Raw genomic sequence first — 20,586 nt, 5'->3', positions numbered from 1 at the left:
CGTGGGCAAATTCATTACTCTTTTGGGTTGTTCGTGTACAAAAAAATAATAAAAGACTAAATTAAACGGCTGTAAAAATGTATCTTTTTTTTGCATAAATCTGATCAGTACTGTTTTTTGTTAAAGTTGCCAGCCAGCGCCAGCATTTTTCATGATTTTTACAAAAGTTTTATGACTTTCAGAAAATGATAAAGGAACAGTATGTAGGATTGTGGCCAAAACTGGTATTGCAATCACAAAACTTGTGGCTAAATCTGGTACTGCAATCACACAACTGGTGGCCAATACGCAAAATGACAACATAAACATCAGTTGAGGGCTGCAACTCCACTTTTTAAATGACAATATCCTTGCCAGGCCACATTTGTCAGTGATATAAATATTTGAAATGAAAATTAATTCTTAATGTCTAGTGACATATCAGTGGCATTTTATGATTAATTGATATACATTTCTCACATACTGTTCCTTTAAATATATAAACAGACAATATATCAAATGAAAGAACAGACCCTCTGCTCATACAAAAAAAAAACATTTTTCATCCTACCTTCGTAATCACCTCTCAAATATCGTCAGGTTTCTTCAAAAACAAAAAATTTTGAGCAAAAAGCTGAGATAATTAAATTTTTGTGAAGGACTTTCAATAGAGATCCGATTCAGCACAATCTTCAAAACATACACAGAGTTCTTACTTTTTCACGTGAGGCATTACTTCCGAGTTGCATAAGTTGCAGAAGATCGCCACCTGGTGGATAATAGCGATATTGCGGAAAGCCGGAAATACTCGTCATTGGCAGGGAAGCGTTTTGACGAGAGTTAACTCGTCAATGGAGTTGAAAGAGTGAACCTCTTGGAGCCGTGTGGATTACTTTTGTGAAGATTACTTCTGATGCATTATTTTGGGGTTTAAGGAATTGTTATTCCCTGATCCCTGTTTTCACCATTACAAGCCTGGAAGAGCAAGGACATCAACCAAAATAACTCCAAAAGTGTCTGTCTGAAAGATGTTGAACATTGGTATCTCGGATTGCTTGTGGGTGAATAAATCATGGGTTAATATTTGGCTGGAGTATCCCTTTAATGCCATCTTAAGTTTACACTAGTAGGTGAACAGAATGCAATAAAAAGAGTCTATTTTTGTTTCCAGGATTACTGTAATTCCAATAAAATGTGAGGGTAGCAGTGAGGTACAAAGAAATGAAAACAAACATACATCGCAGACCCATTCAACACAAACTAAACTGTACAAAAGTTTAATACTTTGCACTATCAATCCTCACTGATGTCCACTGTATTGGCGTCTGAAAATATTTGGTGAGGAGACAGATGGTATATGTTAGTAGACAGAGGAATACTTTGAAAGAGAATGGTCCCAGCTGGACCGATATTTAAATTATCTTCTGATATGACTTGCTTTAACACATCCTGAGATCCATCTACGTTCAGAGGTTTTGCGTTGGCGGTCGAGGGACTTGCCTCTGTCACCACTGTAACTTCAGTGCCGCCCTGCTGGATAAGCGTGTGGAGGCTTTCCAGGTCCGAACAGGAAGTGATGAAAGCGTGGGTGCCGTCTGAAGCCGAGGCGGAGCAGGAAGCGTTGTAGTTTTGATTAGGGGGAGCAGCATCACCCGTCTCAAATGTGCTTACCTCAGTGCTGCCGATCTGAGTAAGCAGAACCGTCCGGTGCTCAAGGGCGCCCTCTGGTGTTGATGCAGAAATGTGATGCACGGGTGTCAGCAGGCCGTTTAAAAGGACGTTGTGCTCATTGGGACCGAGCAGAACGTCTCCGGTCTTAGCGATGATCTTTAAATGCGTTCCGGTGTATGCAGGTGTGACTTGGGCTCGGTTTGCATCCTGTTTGGTAACAGTTGTGGCTTGCGATTGTGCCACTGCGCTTTTGTTATGCTGCCTCTTGTGGCTACGAAGCGAATCCTCCCTTACGAACGAAGCCTCGCACAAGTCACAACGAAACGCTCGCGCCGCCTCCAATCTCGCCCGGTAACGTGAGCTGAGAGATTTGGGAACCTCCTCCCCTGCCCCACTCCCTCTCCCTGTCTTACTCCGTCTTTCCGGACTATCCGCGTGACACTTCCGTCTGTGAATTAACAAATTACTACGCTGCTTACTAGCAAACGGACAATGGTCGCATTTAAAGGGCCGCTCGTCCGAGTGCACCCGCTCGTGTATCTTGAGCGCCCCCTTGCTGGAGCAGGAGTAACTGCACTCGCTGCACTGCAGAGGCTGGGCAGGTTGGTGCTGGCGTGAATGGTGTCGCAGGGCGGCTTTGGTGGGACATTGAAAGTCACATTCAGAGCAACGAAACGCATCGCCCGCGCTGTGCTTAAGATGAACGTGGGATTTTAAGTTGGCTTTCATGGCGCAGCGATACTCACAGAGATCACACTTATAAGGTTTCTCGCCGGAGTGCACTCTACTGTGGCGCTTAAGGTCCGAGTTGATCTTGAATTTGGCATTGCATTGATTACACTGGAACGGGGAGTCACCTGAGGAGGAAACAGGCAAAGATATGATTTAAATATTAATATATTACATAATATAAAATATAAAACAAATAAAATATAAAATAATATAAAAACAAAAAATAATATAAAACAAAATATTAAAAAAATATAAAAGAAAAATCTGATGTAATAACTTTAAACATAATATCAAGAAAAAAATACCAAAAAACTAAAACTAAGATCAAATGTTTTGAGAGATGGGTATCGGTAAGATTTTAATGCTATTTCTAGTCTTACAGATATTGTGGCACAATATTCTTATCGGTTCTTATTGTTATTGTTTAATGAAAAAAATAAAATGAACTAAAATAATCTTTAAATGCGTGCTTGTGCAAAGATACACTGTGCAAAGATATATATATGGTTTTTGCTAGATGGGATACAACTACTGCCTAAATCGTGTGAAATGTTGAGATTAGGGTTTGGTTTGGGGGTAGGATTAGGATGAAAACAGCAGTTCTGGCTAGATGGGATACAGCTACGACTTTATCCAGTGAAAAATTGAGATTAAGGTTAGGTTTGGGGGTAGGATTAGGATGAAAACAGCGGTTCTGGCTAGATGGGATACAGCTACGACCTAATCCCGTGAAATGTTGAGATTAAGGTTAGGTTTGGGGGTAGGATTAGAAAGAAAACAGCGGTTCTGGCTAGATGAGATACAGCTACTACCTAATCCCGTGAAATGTTGAGATGAAGGTCAGGTTTGGGGGTAGGATTAGAAAGAAAACAGCGGTTCTGCCGAGATGGGATACAGCTACGACCTAATCCCGTGAAATGTTGAGATTAGGGTTAGGTTTGGGAATAGGATTAGGATGAAAACAGCGGTTCTGGCTAGATGAGATACAGCTACGACCTAATCCCGTGAAATGTTGGGTTTAGGGTTTGGTTTGGGGGTAGGATTAGGATGAAAACAGTGGTTCTGGCTAGATGGGATACAGCTACTACCTAATCCCGTGAAATGTTGGGTTTAGGGTTTGGTTTGGGGGTAGGATTAGGATGAAACCAGTGGTTCTGGCTAGATGGGATACAGCTATGACCTAATCCCGTGAAATGTTGAGATTAGGGTTAGGTTTGGGGGTAGGATTAGGATGAAAACAGCGGTTCTGGCTAGATGAGATACAGCTACGACCTAATCCCGTAAAATGTTGAGATTAAGGTTAGGTTTGGGGATAGGATTAGGGTGAGAACAGCGGTTCTGGCTAGAAGGGATACAGCTACGACCTAATCCCGTGAAATGTTGAGATTAAGGTTAGGTTTGGGGGTAGGATTAGGATGAAAACAGCGGTTCTGGCTAGATGGGATACAGCTACTACCTAATCCCGTGAAATGTTGGGTTCAAGGTTAGGTTTGGGGGTAGGATTAGGATAAAAACAGTGGTTTTGGCTAGATGGGATACAGCTACGGCCTAAATCCCGTGAATTGTTGGATTCAAGGTTAGGTTTGGGGGTAGGATTAGGATAAAAACAGTGGTTTTGGCTAGATGGAATACAGCTACGACCTAATCCCGTAAAATTTTAGGTTTAGGGTTTGGGGGTAGGATTATGATGAAAACAGCGGTTCTGGCTACATGGGATACAGCTTTGACCTAATCCCATGAAATGTTGAGATTAGGGTTAGGTTTGGGGGTAGGATTAGGATGAAAACAGTGGTTCTGGCTAGATGAGATACAGCTACGACCTAATCCCGTGAAATGTTGAGATTAGGGTTAGGTTTGCGGGTAGGATTAGGATGAAAACAGTGGTTCTGGCTAGATGGGAAACAGCTACAACCTAATCCCGTAAAATGTTGAGATTAGGGTAAGGTTTGGGGTAGGACTGGGATGAAAACAGCGGTTCTGGCTAGATGGGATACCGCTACGACCTAATCCCGTAAAACCAAGATACTTTGCATTTCGTAGTTTAATTCTGGTGGACTGTGACCTGCGAATTCGTATTACGTAAAGACATGTGACCAGTAGACCATCGGTACTTCACGGCGTGACCTTTATATTTAGAGCAACGTCTGAAAAATTGTATGTGGGTACACTAAATACAAAAGTCATGCACAGGAAAGCTCATGCTGACTGTGGTGCATAAACCTTAGCTGTCCTTACCTGTGTGAGAGCGCAGGTGAACGGTGAGCTGGCTGGAGTTTCGGCTGGCGTACGGGCATATCTGACAGTGAAAGGGTCTTTCATCGACATGGATACGGAGATGCTTCTTCAGGCTGCTGCTGTCGGCCGCGGCGTAAGGGCAGTGTTTACACTTGTGCGGCTTCTCTCCGGTGTGCAGGCGGCTGTGAAGATTGAGTTTATCTCGCCGACTGAAACGTTTGTGACAGAGTTCACACTCAAACGGTCTTTCACCTGTAAAAACGAGTCAGATTGGGGATCAGATCTCTAAAGTTTGGAACAGAAACACATCCAGCAGATCACTTACCAGTGTGTGTTAATATATGTCTCTCCATGTCTTTTTGGCCATACTGGGTTTTGAATGTACAGCCTAGGGACAAACAAAAATTAAAGCATCCTTACAGTGAAAGTTTATACGTAAGTAAATAATAAGCAATGCTGGGTTATTGACAACAAACCTGAGAAGGTGCATATGTGTCTTTTTTGAGTTAGTGCGGGTTTCAGCTTCTTAGAGGAAGTTTTCTGGTGGAGGTTCTTTTTAACTTTTGACTCTGTAAGTACAAACGATTGGTTACCTTTTGAACACATAAACAGATGAAGTGAAAGTCAACACGGCATCAAACTTACCATTAGAAAGTGCATTTTGGCCTGATATATAAGTTGAAGTGATCTGACAGTTGGTTTGCTTGTGGGCGAAGAAAAGTTCAACATTGTTGTACTGCTGTTTGCATAAACCGCAGATGTGGATGTCTGGACTCACTTGCATAAAACATAAAAAACAAACGTGAGGATACAGAAAATAACTAAAAAATAAAAATTTTTTACAGTCAATGACATTTCAATAATAATTAAATAAAGGCAAGCATGACGGAACCCTTTAATATAAAGCAAAAGTATTTATAAATTACAAAATAAAAGTATCTTTGAAGATGAACCATGGTAAGGTATACCTATGAATTGTAAGTAGTACCATGCAAATCAAATTAACCATAAATCAAAAAACTTATTTGTGAAGCTATTTAATCTACATCCATGTGTGCAATATAAATAAAACCGTACATATTATATACATCTTTAAGCAATTCTAATACATACTTTCACTATATAATGATTTATGTTACTGTGTGTCACGTTTATAATACACTAATAAAAGGATCTACCTGCATTTCACAGGACGTTTTATTGTTATAATTTATAAGATAGTATATTTATATTGAAATAGATGATGTGTTATTTACCTTCTGTGTTGAATGATGCCATGTGAATGAAGATGCAACGTTACTGTATATGGCCAGACTTCCCGTCTCGCGCACTTACAGCGATTTGATTATTGTTGATTATCTTCTGGAGATGTAAAAGTAGAAAAGTATTTTAAAACCTTTATAAGCTTCATTAGTTGTTCTTATTGTTGTATTTGTCCTGCAGTTTTTGACACTAAACATCACTTCTTCGACGGCGCACGCACTCAGATGATCAAGCGCAACATCGCCACCTGCCGTCAGAAGAGATGAATGACGAGAAGATACAGTACACACAGGGAGATTGTGGAAAAAAGCTGGTATTTGTAGTATTTAAAATAAAAACTTATTATTAAGTATGCTTTGAACAAAAAGTACTATACAATAAAAACATTTTAGAGACAAGGAAAGAAGAAAAAAAGGCACATTCATAGAGACACATGATCTTTAAATCAGAGATTTACAGAGTTATAGATCTACAGAGCTTTATAGATTTTATATTAATATTAGTTAGAAATGGCAAATAATTAAATAGTTACAAATAATTATAAAATAAATGTAATTTTATAATTATTTGAAGATTTATGAGAATAAGGGCTTAAACAATTGCATTTATGAATGTGAAACTGGACTAAGAAAATAATCAGATGTATTAAATAAGCTTCACAGTTAACCCTGCTATCCTAAATTTACATTTTTAAAATACAAACCAAAATTAAACGGCATCTTTAAACTGTGGGGTGATTGTTTTCAAGTGCAAAGAGCGAAAAAGCAGCTGATACGTCTTTCTTAAACTTATGTTTTAAGGGTAGAATCTTGGTATGAAATAAAAATAAATGAAAATAAAAAATAATGAGGCAGTAGTTTTATAAAATTTATTTTTCAGTTAGCTGTAACTCTTGCAAAGTAATTGTATAATTTTTTTTTTGTTATGGATAATTTTAAGAGAGTCAATAAACTCTGCCATTAAAAACAATCAGCCATTAACACAATTGCAGAATGATGTCATAAAATGATTAAACCCTATTGGTGGAAGTGACAGACTGTAAGTTTGAAATGTTTAAATCTTTCAAATATGGGTTTTGTCCATGTTTTGTAACAACTTAGTTTATAGATATCCTAGCATATCATAATAGAAGCAAAAAAAAAACCCGTTTTGATTTTATGGAGACTTTATGAATAAATGCTCCAAATTTTTAATGCAGTATAAGAAATGCACTACTGTAGCTCACTTAGATCGAGTTAGCAACCAAAAAGTTGTGGGTTTGAATCCCAGTGAACACACATACTCTTAAACAAGGAATGCACTGGAAGTCACTTTTGATAGATGTGCCTGCCAAATGCATATGTAGTGCATACTAAAAAAAACAGACTGTATATTTACATCCAAATAAACAAGCAGCTTATCCTGAATTTAGAAAGATTTTGAATGATAAGAAGAAAATGAGACTTCTTGGCAATCAAAGGTTATCTTAGAAATCCTCATCCCTTTTTTGACACCAGGGGAATTCTGATATAATAAATATAGAGTATACTATTACAGTTTTGGCTCAGAGCTGTGGGTAATGTTTGCTGTCACTTCAAAATCACTGATTCATGTAACCTCAGTCGAGTTTGAGTTTCTCATATGCGTATTGTGTTATATCTCTTTACTCTTAAATGCAAACACTGACCAAAGCATAGTAGAGTCAACTTTGACCTAATCTATACTTTAGATTGTCCACTGTTTCTACTACATGATATCTATTTTATGATAACTAGCAAATATCATATATTTGGCCTGTTTTGGATAAGCTAAAATTTCACATGTGCTATCTTGTCGAATGAAATAAAAATTCACTTCATTTTCTGTGCACATAAACTGTAGTTTCTAAACCCATGGACCATATGTGTGTGTACCGGCAATTCTCTCCATGTTCCCCTGTGAGACATGAGGGACAATATGGAGATGAAGAGCCCTGTCACTTCATTTTAACCCAGCTGAGCCCGGCAGATGCACACAGCTGCTTAATGGCTGCAGGCTGTCACAAGACATCTTGGAGCTCACAGACGCAGAGAGGAGTTTTAATTGTTGACTGTCTGGCAAGAGTTTGACTGCAGTTGCATTAAATGAACACACGGGGGCATCCATGCTGCATTATTCATACTACTGAGTGTACGTGACCAGGTATTTCATAGATCACTGGTTAAAGCATCACTTTAAAACTGAATGTGTTTTACCTTACCTGGGACTTACTACTGTACAAAACATAAGGTTCACTTTACTGAAATGTTTCTATTGATCTTAAAAAATATCAGAAGACGTTTGCTTAAATTATGTTACTATAACCTAAATAATTGTGTCAACATATTTATTTCTGTCATTACAAAACAAACAAAAAATAATAACAATTTATTTACATATTTATATTTTGAAATGCATGCCCTCAGGACTAAAAAAAGATAAATATCCCAATAAGAGCCTACAGATGTGAACTCTTTGTTAAAATGGTTAAAAAAGCATCTCAGGGTGAGACCTGCTGGATAAAATGTCAAAAGATAATTTTTGCAAATTCTAGACAAGGTGTGATTACACTGAAATATAACAGTTTTAATTTATCATAAGTTATTTTAGATATTACAACATCTTCCCCAAACTTATTTTAGAGAATTTATCAATACTCTAAAATATAATAAAAATTAATATAAATGAAGAAGTGACCCTAAACCGTTGACAGTAGTGTATATGCAATACACAAAAATGTTGCAGAATACTAAAAAGTATATTATTTATATATTTTTTATGTAATTTATATTTTCACAATTCCTGGGATTTTTATGTTCAAATTATCCATGCCTTTAAATATTTTATATCTCAGAAAAGGCCAGGATGCCCTTTTTTGTTATTACCAAAAGAAGTACTGTATGTCCAATTCAGTGGATGAGAATGAATATACTTTACACTTAATTTAAGCTATCTAAGCTCCCAAAATTGTACAGGAGGCCAAAACCAAAATCATTCATGCAGACTGTTTGTATCCATTCCCATTAGCAGAAGACATACGTACTGACTTCCACATTTATTTCCGTGAGTTATATTCAATAAAATATTTACATATCATTCTTAGTCACCTCGGGCCATTCTGCTCAGTTTGGGGTACGAGGGGTGTGAGTAATCCCAGCCATCATTAATTTATCTGTCATATCTATTTTCATGTGCTGTGATTCAGAGGTAGATCAGGCACAGAAGAACTCAAAGTCTTGAAAGGTAAAGACATTATTAGTTTATAGCCACATTTACAGCTACACATCAGAAATATAGATGACATAATGCTTATCATACACTTTCTCCTGCATATGATGGACGCTCTCCAGATTGCGACAGGTGCATCTGTGCATTATGAAAATCTTGATCTGAAACTTCATATAAAAATTTAAATCCTGTCATAGTCCTTCTCACTCTCTTTCTCTGTTTTTTTTTCAGTGGTGAACTTTAAAAGTAGTTACCATGAACTGTCAAGATCTAGAAAAATAATTAAAAAAAAATCATAAATGTGATACATTATGACTTATGCGCTATTAAGTATTTTAATACTTTTGAAGATTTTACTTATGAGCAATTCTAACATTATGGATGAGACATTTCCAGTCAAAAAAAAAAAAAAAAAAAAATTCTCAGAGAATGCATTCATTACCAATATAGTAAATCATTTTTCTATATTTTCCTAAACCCCTGATAGAGATATAATCATGTGTTTTCTGTTTTAAATGAGGGAAACATGCATGCGTTATGGATGTGACAAAAATGACACAAGTTTTTGGGAGACAACATACTTTGTAGGAATTCTTTAAAATAAAAAGCACAAACCAGAAGCAATAATAACAGATGACGGCTTTTCAAAGAACAAATCATATTTATTTTACTTTTATTTTCATGTGCACATTTATGAGGAAGAAACAGCGTTATCGATTTGACAAACAAAAGCTGCACTTACCAAACTATGTAAAATAATTATTAAAAATGCTTGACAACTTAGATCTAAGCCATTAGATATTGATCTATGTGATATCAGTACAGTTAAAAACTTAATTTTTCATGGTAAGGTTTTGCATTTAATTGCTGAAACATGAGACTCGCAATGACCAAAGGGAATGCATGTCATTGACATCAACATATTTTAAAGTGCACCTATTTCATTGCAAAAAAAACCAACGACATTATTTTGTGTATTTGGTATAATACAATGGGCTCTATTATACACCCGGCGCAATGCAGTGCAATGCGCGACGCAAGTGTCTTTTGCTAGTTTCATTTTCACGTTTAGGGCCACGTTGTTTAAATAGCAAATGCACTTGTGCCCAATTTTGTGCCCATGGGCGTTCTGGTCTGAAAACGAGGTGTTTTCAGATGCATTGTTGGTGCGTTGCTATTTTGAGGCAACTAAACCTTAACCTGGTCTAAAGTCCAAAGTCAAGGGCACAATGTTGTTTTTGTTATATTAAGAGCGTGTTAGTAATATGCGTCTATACACGGGAAGACAACGCAGGTTTGCTTATCACACACATGGATGCACAGCAGCGCATAAACGCTTTAAAATGTGAAAAATTAAGGGATTCAAATGTAAAAGATTATTATTGAGTATCTTGGACTTAAATGAGGACAGATTATGGGACGTGAGAAGGCGTAAAGAGCTGCTTCACCTGCAATGTGGTAAGTATATAAATGCTTTGCTTCAAACAAATGCATCTATTTTTAAATGTTTTTTTATTTTTATTTATTGTATATGATGACTCTGTCTGTACCTGTGGATATGGTGAGATGCGAAACATTTAAGTAATGCTTTTCCAAAAACTCACTGTGCTGTCCGAGTGCTGAAACGGCTTTCTGCACGTTTGTAAATTCTTTATCTTTTTTTACAGTACAAACATTTTCTTGCATATTTGCTAATTATTTTATAAGATTACAATGATTATATATAGGATACCTATACATTTACAGCAATTAAAAGCCTGCTATTTTTACTTCCATGACTGAAAGAAACTTTCTTTTAAAGGTTTTAATAAAAAAATAACAATTTCAATACAAATGAAAACAACACATTTTTTGTAACGTTATGTCCACACGAAGCCGGTGCATTCCCTATCCGATCTTTTTTTCCCTTGCTCTAAAAAAATAATCCGTAAACACGAAACCACTGAAACCGACTGAAAGCGGTGTAGTATATATGCCGGACCAGTATGGGGCGCTGTAATTCTGCCACAGATATACACTATACACGAAGAAGAAGACTTTGAGCATGCGCATAACCAACGTATGGTGTTGTCCATTATCGCTTGTTGGTCACCACAATTGCATAGAAGCAATAGATTTTGCTGTAATAAAGCTAATAGGCTTAGTAGCTTCTGTAGCACGAACACAATCACGTAGTCCGCCGTTATTGTTGTTGCTGTTACGTGTGACGCTTCCGACACGTGATGTGATGACGTTTTCGCTTCACAAAATATAAGGATTGGCTGTACAGACGAAACCGCAAGGGTGTCGATTTCAGATTTATCCACTTTAGGACACGGTTTCAAAAAATAGCGGTTTCAGTCTCCCAAAACGCCGGATCCGTGTGGATGAAACGCCAATACGATAAAAAATGTATACGTATGCAGTGATACACGTCTCCGTGTGGACATCCCCTGAAACTGGTGGTTTTCTTCATCCACTTAGTTTTTCAGTTTACAAATTCCGTTTCCTAAATATGGATTAGGGATGGCGCCAGGCGCAACTTGCTTTTAAAGGGGATGAGAACTGAGACTCTCATTGGTTAATTGCACGTTACGCCCAAAACACACCCATTTCTCATTACGGAAATAGGAACAACACATTTAGCCATAAACAATTTTTCCCGTCTTTTAAATTGGCAAAAGTGGAATCGGATGCGCTTTAGACAATGCGCTAAGATCGTTAAAATGGGGCTCAATGTGTTTGCATAGTTTATGGTTCGAAAAACACATTATTTCCCACATACCGTACATTTTTGTAGCTCCAGATTTCCCTCTTTTCCTGAAACACACGGATTTTGTACAAAGCTCATCGATCGGAAAAGCGTCATGTCCCTGATTGGCCAGCTAATCTGTACGTTGTGATTGGCCTGAATACCTCTGAGTCAGCCGGAAATGTGACACTCCTTACCATGTTTGAAAGATTCGCTCACAAGGGAGTTAATTTACAAGACAATAGGTGCTCTTTAAATGCAAATGAGAAGACTAATGGTGCGTTTAAACCAACCGCGGTAGAGGCGTGAAGCGCAAGTGATTTCAATGTTAAGTCGATGTGCAGACGCTTTGACGCGCGTCAGGAGGTCCCGCGGCGCGGAAGAGGCGTTCGGCGCGGAGCGGAAGACGCGTTTCCGCCTCATTCACGTGTGAAACTCGCGCGAAAGGCGCGAATTGAGCGTTGTGCGCGGTACGCGCGAATGGTGCATTTGTGCATTTTGCGGTTCACGCGAATTTGTGGCTGACGCCCGAGTTGAAAAATTTGAACTTTGGCGGAATTTCGCGCCGCGTTAACCAATCAGGAGCCTGCCTGCTGCTGTGGTGGCAGCCCCGCCCGGAGTCACTCACTCAAGCAGTCACTCGAAGCTGTCAAATGCTTGCTTTTTCCGCGCGTCTACTCCGCTCTACACGCGCGAATGCATTCAAAGTGTTCAAGTGGCAAACTAGGCGCGGTAGACGCGATTTTGACGCCCAACACGCGTTTGGTGTAAACCCTGCATGAGAGCTACTTCTGACAACTTTAGGACTGTTAATTTTTTTAAGTTTTCTTATTGTAAGCAATCGATTGAAGAGCTCAAATATGCATTAGCAAAGGTTGAACAAACGTAGAACCGAATTAATCAGCATGTTTAAAAAAAAGTTTAACCGGAACAGAGGAATTTCCCACGGGACCATTTTTAATAATGCATTAAAGTGCTTGTAATTCTCAACCTTCATAATTTCTCAACATGCTATAAACAGATGTTATTCTATGTTTACGTTATTTGCCAAATGACCCCGTTTCCTCTTTGTTTATGGAAACCGGGGGCAGGGATGGGGAATGTTTCAACACACACATCCATATCTTTTTAAATGTTACGACAACAGCAGATAAAAGACTCTCTGAAACAGACCAGGATGAAGAGTTTAGATGAAATCGTGAGTCAGCATTAAACCTGAGGATAAAAGGGAAGACAGGAAGACACCCTGTAAACTAAACGTTTCTGTCTGGATGTTAATAATGCGAAGAGCAACACCAGGTTTCACTCAGCACTGAAGTCTCTTGCAAAATGATACCACTAAAACTAGGACAGATGGAAAGAGAACTGGAGAAATGAAGTGTGTACAGCGGGGTGAGATGTTTATGACGTGAGGAGGAACAGGAAAAGACCATCTGAAGGTCCATGTTTGGTTTGAGCAGCGTGACAAATTATACACACATGAAGAGAATGAAGCATGCACAGCGCCTGTTATCATTACATCAGATAAAACAGAGGCAACGTCTGAGATGCATCACATGTGTCTTTATACTGATGAGACACACACACATATGCACACACAAGTGTATATTTATCATTTAATTATTTTGAAGTATAAAATATTATTGTATTAAATTATTTATCTACGATACCGTACACTGTAAAGATATCGTTATAATGTGTACATTGGTGGTAACATCTAAAATAACTACTGTAGTATTATTTAGTTTTACAAAGTCAGCAGGATTACATTTACTATACATCTGGCAGACGCTGTTATTCAAAGCAACTTAAAATGCTTAAAGGAAAACACCACCATTTTTCAATATTTTACTATGTTCTTACCTCAACTTAGACGAATGAATACATGCTTATTTTTTATCAATGCGTGCACTTTATCTTTGTACAGCGCGTCATGAACGTGTTAGCATTTAGCCTAGCCCCATTCATTTCTTAGGGTCCAAACAGGGATGAATTTAGAAGCCACCAAAAGCTTCCATGTTTTCCCTATTTAAAGACTGTTACATGAGGAGTTACACAAGTAAGTATGGTGGCACAAAATAAATTATTTTTTAAGTGGATTAAAAATGAAGAAGTTATGCAAACTAAGTGCTCTTTCCTCATACAATATAGATCTCATTTTTTATCCGCTTACAAAATCAGCACGTTTTACATGTTTTAGTGTAATCACTCATGTAAGAGTCTTTAAATAGGGAAAACATGGAAGTATTTGGTGGCTTCTAAATTCATCTCTGTTTGGATCCTAAGGAATGAATGGGGCTAGGCTAAATGCTAACACATTCATGACGCGCTTTACAAAGATTAAGTGTATGCATTGAAAAAAAGATATAGGTATTTATTAATTAGTTTAAGTTGAGGTAAGAACATAGTTAAATATTTAAAAAATGTGGTGTTTTCCTTTAAATCTATATTGCACATTTATTTTTTTTCATTATGTCTGTTCACTGGGATTCAAACCTATGACCTTTACATCTGAACTACAGAAACATAGTAATAATATTAGGTAATATGACAAAATCAAACCAGACTGTACAACAATATAAATTTTGTCTGTATTTTTTTCAAAATTTTAAAGAAATGAAGAGTTTCGTTGCAAAACGAGATAATTACCGTTTTTTTAATTGTTCAGAAATCTCATTTTTTGGTTGTGCATTCCAATTAATTTCAATTCAACTGTAGTTGGTTTGTTTTGATTTAAACCTTCATAACTTAAAAAATACAGCTAAGTAGCACCATAAAACAAAATAATAACATGATAACATAATTTTAAACATGTTTTGACAAAAATGTTAAAAAATGGATTTATCTCGTTTTGCAACGAAACTCTTCAAATGTCATTGTAACGTAAGATCTTTGCACACTAAAGTCCGACATTTTTGTGTGCGTTGTGTGCTGCGAGATGAAGCGAATCAACTTGTCCCACGCTATCTCACGGCAATCCATATGTATTTTTCAGAGGTGGCTAATTCGCATTAATTCAACCATTGTTTTTACAATTTGCTTTTGCCACTGTGACGTTGAAGTTAGGGGTGGGGTTTTGTTATTGTTTTTTTATGATAATCGTATGTTTTTGTATGACTCGATTTCTTACGAATGAACCACCACGTAAAATACATACAAATTCTTGTGAAAGCTGACTCATTTTGGATTTTGGCGTTCGCTTGTATGCTGGCTCTGAATTGTCAAAACATGCTATGGATGCGAAAAAATGCTGAAAATTTTACCTGATCCAATTTTTTTTTTAAATGGACGAAAGTTTCGGAGGCAGTGTTTAAACATGATTGACACAACATGAAGTTGTATTTAATTTTTAATATGCAAATATTTTGGACAAGAATTTCAGACTCAGTGTGCAAACTCCATTACTATTCATTAAAACAAGTAAAGAAATATAAACTTTTTTTATAACTTACAACAATTTGGCTCCTGGTTAAAACTTAAAATAGTAATTTGAAATTAGCAAATAATTTTTTTTACAGTGCTTAATACTTTTTACAGCAACAATTGCCCCTTCTCTGGTTTTACAGTGTATATCAATACATAATATATTAATGTATTAATACATTTTACCTGGACCACAAAACATATTTTAACATATTAAACACAAAAGTCATGTTTCGCACTGCATATTTGTAGAAAAATTCATTAGGATATTAAAAAAAGTTCATGTTTTATAAAGATATTTTGTTTATTTTACCGTAAATATATGAAAAAATTATTTATTATTAGTAATTTGTGTTGCAAGGGCTTTATTTGGACAACTTTAAAGGCGATTTTCTCAATATTTAGATTTGCTTGCACCATTACCCTTACAAAAATTAACAATGGTTTTACTAGAGTAAAAAAACAGGGTTGCTGTAGTAAAACCACACTGTAAAAAATTTCTGTAGAAATTACAGTATTAACTAGCTGCCAGTAACTTGTAGATTTTACATTTATGTTATTTACTGGCAAGATTTTGTTCAAAGTTAAATGAACATGAATCATTTTTAGACTTTATCTTCTACAGTAAGTTACTGGCAACCAGCTGCAAAATTACAGCAATTTTTTTTACAGTGCATGATTTTGCTGATAGTAGTCAATACACCAAAAAACATGGTTACTACACTTTTACCACAAAAAACATGGTTAATTTTTCGTAAGGGCAGATTCCAGATTTTCAAATAGTATCTCATCCAAATTTTCCTTTCCTAACAAACCATATATTATTGGGAAGCTTATTTATTTAGCTTTGAGGTGCGGTATAAATCTCAATTTCACAAAATTGACCCTTATGGCATGGTCCAGGGTCCAAAAATCATCATATAGGCCAAACTCCAAACGTTTGGTATCACAGGATGCAATGTTGAATAGCCAATGTCTAGACCAAATGATACGTTCTTAAACTGAACAGAAATGAGACTTTTACATTAATAAACAATAAACTAGACAGTAGAATATAACAGATGCCTTACTGGCTACAGGGCAAAATACATCCGAGTTTCCAAATATTCCACGGAGACCCTGCGGATTCTTCATCTTTTTAATCATCTTCTGTGGATATATGGCCTCTTCACATCTAATAAGCTGTTTGAAAGTATTTGCTTTCATTTGTAACCCAGAACTGTCGAGTGAATTTAACTCAGTGCTGGAACATACTTTACTGTCTTTGTGTGTATAATAAATTTAAGATATTATAAAAATGTAGACTTTAAATTTGTTTTACAGCTAGACTTTGTTCAGTAGTCTTAATCAGGATCTTACCTAAAAATAATCTTTCGGGCATGATTCACTTTTACAATTGCTCATAGGGGGTTTCAGAAACTAGGAGACTTGTGCTAGTTTTAGATGATGAAACGGGCAAAGAAATCCTTTAGACACTCACAGACTACAAAATATAAGGGAGACTTACACTCTTTAAAACAAAGGTGCTACACAATCTCATCAAAGAACCGTTTTTGGCTGTATGGTTCACATCTAAAGAATTAAAGGTTCTTTGGATTAAAAGTAAAAAATGGTTCTTTTATAAACCTTTAACTAAATGATTCTTTGGGGAACAAAAAATTGTTCAGGGGTACCCAAACGATGGCCGGTGTCATAGAGTTTAGCTCCAGGTCTGATCAAACTCATGAAGCGGCTAATAAAGGTCTTACTATACTAGAAACTTTCAGGCAGGTGTGTTGAGGCAAGTTGAAGCTAAACTCTGCAGGACACCGGCCCTCCAGAACCAGTTTTGGTACGTTATCGCTGTGAATATTTATTTTTAAAAGTGTTGTCTTTTTTGACTGAGGTTAGCAATCATTTTTCAACCACCTATTGCAACAACCTGTCAAGAACTCAAACAAAAAACCCAGAAACTAATAAGAACGCCTTAGCAACCACAAATGCTTGAATCACCTTATGAACTGCACAGCAACCATTTAAAATAAAACCACTTAATGTTACCAAAAAAGATTTCTTTTTGCTACCTGTCAAAACATTTCAAGTAACGTACATTTAAATTTGCATGCATTCCTTATTTAAAATCCAAGTTATTTAAAATTAATTATTATGGAGTTCAAAAGTGTAAGGACAACAACTTTACACATCAAGAAACATGCAGTAACAACAGATAGTGTATTTTATCAGACAATTATTATGAGATATGAAGGGCCCTATTTTAACGATCTACGCACATTGTCTAAAGCACAGCGTAACATCTAAATGGGCGTGTCCGAATCCACTTTTGCTAATTTAACGACGAGAAAAATGGTTTGTGCGCCGAGTGCATAGTCGAAAAGGGTTGGTCCTATTTTTTTTAATGAGTAATGGGAATATTTTGGGCGTAACGTGCAATAAACCAATGAGAGTCTCAGCTCTCATCCCCTTAAAAAGCCAGTTGCGCTGGCGCTATGTGTAATCCCTATTTATATGACGGACTTTGTAAACAGAAAATCTAAGCGGAGGAAGAAGATCCCCAGTTTAAGATTAATGTAAAATAATTGTGTTGTTTTTCACTTGTATTGAAATTGTTATTTTTTATTAAAACCTTTAAAACCCGTTTTCTTTTAGTCATGGAAGTAAAAAAGCAGGCTTTTAATTGCTTTAAACGTATGGCTATCCAATATCATCAAAAAATTATTTACAAGTATGTAAGAAAAGGTTTGTACTGTAAAAATAATTTATTTGTAACAAACAGGAGATAAAGAATTTATCTCTTCGCATGTTTCAGCACTTGGACAGCGTCATGAGTTTTTTTTAAGCATTACTTAAAAAAATTTCTCTTCTCACCATATCCACAGGTACAGAGTCATCATATACACTAAATCCGTGAGGTAGCATTTAAAAAAAAAAAAACATTTAAAAACAGATACATTTGTTTAAAACAAAGCATTTATTTACTTACCAGGCTACAGGTGAAGCAGCTCTTTGCGCCTTCTAACGTCTCCTAATCGGTGCTCATTTATGTCCAAGAGACTCAATAATAATATTTTACATTCAATCCTTTAATCTTTCATATTTAAAAGCGTTTTTTGTGCTGCTGCGCATTCATGTATGTGATAAGCAAACCCACGTCGTCGTCCTGTTTATAGGCGCATTTTACTAACACGCTCATTAAATAACAAAAAACATATTGCGCCATTGACTTTAGACTTTAGAGCAGGTTTTTGTTGGTCAATGGCGTAGTCTATTTTAGTTGCCTCAAAATAGCAACGCGTCAACAATGCGCCTGAACACACCTCGTTTTCAGACCAGAACGCCCATGGGCGCAAAAGGGGGTGCAAATGCATTTGCTATTTTTTACAACGTGGCGCTAAACGTGAAAATGATAATTGCTTGTTGAATGATCCGACACGTCTTGAACTCAACCAATGCAGTTGGGCTACCTCAAGAAAGCTTTTTTAGGACCTGTTAGGAAAAAGTCTTCCATGAAACAACCATTTTTACTTTAAAAATGGTAACAAAGCACTGGCATTTTAGCCTACGGCAAGAATTTCATATTTAACACATCGAATAAAGTTCTGCTAACGTATTTGGAGGATTTGTATGATGAAGGAAGTATCATAAGATGGACAAAATCTCTGAGTGATAAGACGACACGCCCTTTAAGACACTCGCACACACAGACACATGCTCAAGGTTGTCACTGCTGGTGCGAGCCTTGTAATTGGACGGAGGTGTTGGGAGATAATGAAGCCGGATCTCGCACCTGCCACACCGCCGGGATTTCTCTTGACCGCCCACTTAAATCTTCGCGGGTCTCTGGGTCTTAAGGCCAGGAGTCTCTGCACTAAACTAATGGGAAAAAAACAAGGAGCTACAGGGGAGGTTTCCTGTCAAGACTGCTAAACCCCCTCTCAGAATCCTCAGCAGTCCTGCGAAAGTGTCTGGTGTCAAATATTTCAGACAGAAACGTTAAAGTGCTGTGCCAGCGAATTGAGTTTCAAACGCTCGCGAGGTACAGTGTGAGACGAGTCTGTCTTTGGTGACATGAGCGTTTGAGATGAACGTAGTGCAGAGGAGTTATAGTTGACTCTCTGGATGCAGTTTCCAGGGATGAACGAATTCAGCAACGTCAGACATTTTCGTTATCGAGAGGCTGACGTTGATTTACAGGGGCATTATTATGTTTATGACGCCATATTTTTCAGCCACGCTGCATGCCGTTGTTTAATGTCAAACTCCTTAATTGTAATAAATTAGATTTACAATTTGAACTACAATTATAGATAATGGCAACATCTAATTTAATTGTATTAAAATATCATTTAAAATGTACATATATTTTATTTTCAAGGACACGTGAGATGAAATTGTTAGTTTACCATCAGTGTGGATTTTAATATAATCACTATTTCAGGTTTTGTTGTTGCTGGAAGGTTTACTTCAGACGTTTCAGGGTGCATTATATATGTCTTTTAAATGACATCAAGTCAAGTCAAGACTATTTATCTAATGCACAATAATATATGCAGCTACTGTATAATTGTAGGCAATGAAAAGTAGAGGTAAGACAGAATTGTGCACAAATGAATAACATTGAACATGCATAAACAAACAAGGACAATTTTGATGTCATGTTGATCTTTTACAGTCCTTTCAGAATTTTTTTTTTTCGTGATTGTTGTGGGCAAAAATCCTTGATCTTGTGGCACATTTTATTAAAAAATGCGATGGAATATGCAGGAAATTTTATGTAATTTTATGCAATGAAATTGCGGGAACTTGCATAAACTGCGCTTTTCAACGATGTTTACGTTGCGAAATTACGTCACTTCATAACATTCCATAGCAACAGGGGACATGGCTGCGCTTGTGTGAAGTAAATGCAAAATTTTTTAACTTTCTGCTAAGAAATATGTGACTTTTTGCTATGAAAATGTGGGGATTATGAAATCATGCAAGCCCTGCATAAATATGCGGCATTTGGCTGATTATGCATTGAATCATCAATCACATAATCGCCTTTTCTGGAGGGACTGTTTTTAAAACGCTAGTGACAGCAATATAATGAAAACATCAGTACAACAACAATCAAATGTATTAATAGTATTTACAATTAAGTATTTTTGCAATATGCAGTAATGTTTATACATGTACGACTCATTGGTAGAGCATTATGTAAACAGGGCAAAAGGCCATGGGTTCGATGTAAAATTACAGAAAAAATGTATTTTTGTATTACGGAAAATTTCTGTAATTTATTGTGCCTGTTATTTTACAGTATTTTACCAGCATCCCAGCTGCCGGAA

The 20,586-nt window shown here is 36.7% G+C and overlaps 1 protein-coding gene across 1 annotated transcript; it reads right to left on the bottom strand.

The window, feature by feature from the left end:
* Positions 1–1,137: 1,137 nt before the first annotated feature.
* Positions 1,138–6,140, bottom strand: zfp64 (zinc finger protein 64 homolog (mouse)). The gene is made up of 6 exons (XM_055188583.2): positions 5,874–6,140; positions 5,263–5,394; positions 5,094–5,186; positions 4,943–5,005; positions 4,618–4,869; positions 1,138–2,507 (listed from the first exon to the last, which is right to left on the bottom strand). The coding sequence occupies exons 1-6, from the start codon at positions 5,893–5,895 to the stop codon at positions 1,273–1,275; spliced, it is 1,797 nt and encodes a 598-aa protein (XP_055044558.2). The 5' UTR covers positions 5,896–6,140; the 3' UTR covers positions 1,138–1,272.
* Positions 6,141–20,586: the final 14,446 nt, after the last annotated feature.

Source organism: Misgurnus anguillicaudatus, chromosome 13 (genome assembly GCF_027580225.2).
Source record: "Misgurnus anguillicaudatus chromosome 13, ASM2758022v2, whole genome shotgun sequence".
NCBI lineage: Eukaryota > Metazoa > Chordata > Actinopteri > Cypriniformes > Cobitidae > Misgurnus > Misgurnus anguillicaudatus.
This window is presented reverse-complemented; position numbering and strand designations above follow the sequence as displayed.

What these genes read in the sequence shown, in the direction of transcription:
- zfp64 (XM_055188583.2), bottom strand. Translation starts at nt 5,895, where the DNA reads ATGGCATCATTCAACACAGAAG. An exon ending in GGCATCATTCAACACAGAAG is followed by an intron (nt 5,395 to 5,873) that starts GTAAATAACACA and finishes GTTTTATGCAAG; the next exon opens with TGAGTCCAGACATCCACATC. An exon ending in ACATATATTAACACACACTG is followed by an intron (nt 4,870 to 4,942) that starts GTAAGTGATCTG and finishes TCGTTTTTACAG; the next exon opens with GTGAAAGACCGTTTGAGTGT.